The 1,840-nt window shown below is 45.2% G+C and overlaps 1 protein-coding gene across 1 annotated transcript in view; it reads left to right on the top strand.

The window, feature by feature from the left end:
* Positions 1-1,840, top strand: part of DNMT1 (DNA (cytosine-5-)-methyltransferase 1) — an 86,644-nt gene that overhangs the window by 14,172 nt on the left and 70,632 nt on the right. The window contains exon 7 of the mRNA XM_011994993.1: positions 1,184-1,262. Coding sequence (XP_011850383.1) covers positions 1,184-1,262 — 79 coding nt within the window. The remainder of the gene's footprint in view (positions 1-1,183; positions 1,263-1,840) is intronic.

Below are 1,840 nucleotides of genomic sequence, written 5' to 3'. Positions count from 1 at the left end.
ATCTCGGCTCACTGCAACCTCCGCCTCCCGGGTTCAAGTGATTCTCCTGCCTCAGCCTCCTGAGTAGCTGGGATTACAGGCGCATGCCACCATGCCTGGCTAATTTTTGTATCTGTAGTAGAGATGGGGTTTCACCATGTTGGCCAGACTGGTCTCAAACTCCTGACCTCAGGTGATCTGCCCACCTTGACCTCCCAAAGTGCTAGATTACAGGCGTGAGCCACTGTGCCCAGCCAAAACAGTCTTTTTAACAAACCAAAGTATAAATAATACTGTTCTGATGTCTTTATAAAATGTAAGAATTCCCTACTATCAGATATGTAGTTGGTATTTACATTTTTCCCTTTGTGGTGAACAAGCCGTGTGGCAAACAGTCAGCGTTTGGTTGACTTGTTCCTTAAAGTTATAGATTCCTTCCCTCCTATTTTACTTAAAATTCCTCACAGATTTTAAATTCCTCTTATCTTCTTGCCCTTTACTTGAAGAAATTCATTTGTCCAGCAGTTCCTAGATTGGGCCGATTGCATCTTTGTAGTGTTCCACAGGTCCCCTTGTCTTCTGTTCCCTATAAACTGATAGTTAGGATTACAGGCCTGATCAGATTCCAACTTTTTATTTTTTGAGGCTGACTTCATTTTTTTTTGATATGGAGTCTTGCTCTGTCACCCAGGCTGGAGTGCAGTGGCATGATTTTGGCTCAGTGCAACCTCCACCTCCCAGGTTCAAGCGATTCTCCTGCCTCAGCTTCCTGAGTAACTGGGATTACAAGTGCCTGCCACAATCCTTGGCTAATGTTTGTATTTTTGGTAGAGACAGGGTTTTACCATATTGGCCAGGCTGGTCTGAAACTCCTGAACTCAGGTGATCCTCATGCCTTGGCCTCTCAAAGTGCTGGGATTACAGGCGTGAGCCACTGTACTTGGTCTGAGGCTGACTTTATGGATGGTGCTGTGTTCCTCCATCAGAAAGGTGTGTAACATCTGACACTAGCAGCTGTTGATCAGTGTTTAGACCCATGATTTCTTAGGACTTACAGGGTGGCAAGACAGCATTCTAAACCTGTCATTCAGAGAAACATTAAACTTGAAGCCTCTTTCGACATCCTGGGGAATGAGGGTCCACTCCAGGCCCGCTGGAGGCCTAGGGTCTTGTTCCACTAACGGTCAGCCTCACTGTGTGACAGCCCTGCCAAACGGAAACCTCAGGAAGAGTCTGAAAGAGCCAAATTGGATGAGTCCATCAAGGAAGAAGACAAAGACCAGGTAGGGCCGGTGCTTTCATTTCCTGACTCTACCTTAACTTGGTATTTGATGATTGTGACTTCATATGTGGTCTGTCCAAGTAAATAAAAACCCTGTCTAGTTAGGGCTCTCCAGAGAGACAGGACCAATAGAATGTATATGTGTGTATACAGATAGACACATATGCACGTGTATGTGTATATAATTTGTTTTATTTTCTTGTTTTCGTTGGAATATATATTTATGGGGAGAGACTTTATTTTGAGAAATTGGCTCACAAGATTGTGAAAGCTGGCAAATTTGAAATCTGCAGGGCAGGCTGGAGGCCCAGGGGAGAAATGACGTCATAGCTCGAGTGGGAAGGCAGTCTTATAAACATACGTGTTATATACATGTATGTGTGTGTGTGTATATATATGGATGGATGTGTTTGGACTTTTTTTTTTTTTTTTGGAGACAGAGCTTTGCTCTTGTTGCCTAGGCTAGAGTGCAATGGCGCCATCTTGGTTCACTGCAACCTCAGCCTCCCGGGTTTAAGCGATTCTCCTGCCTCAGCCTCCCGAGTAGCTGGGACTACAGGCGTGTGCCACCACACCCGG

Source organism: Mandrillus leucophaeus, unplaced genomic scaffold (assembly GCF_000951045.1).
Source record: "Mandrillus leucophaeus isolate KB7577 unplaced genomic scaffold, Mleu.le_1.0 Scaffold112, whole genome shotgun sequence".
Taxonomy (NCBI): Eukaryota; Metazoa; Chordata; class Mammalia; order Primates; family Cercopithecidae; genus Mandrillus; species Mandrillus leucophaeus.
This window is presented reverse-complemented; position numbering and strand designations above follow the sequence as displayed.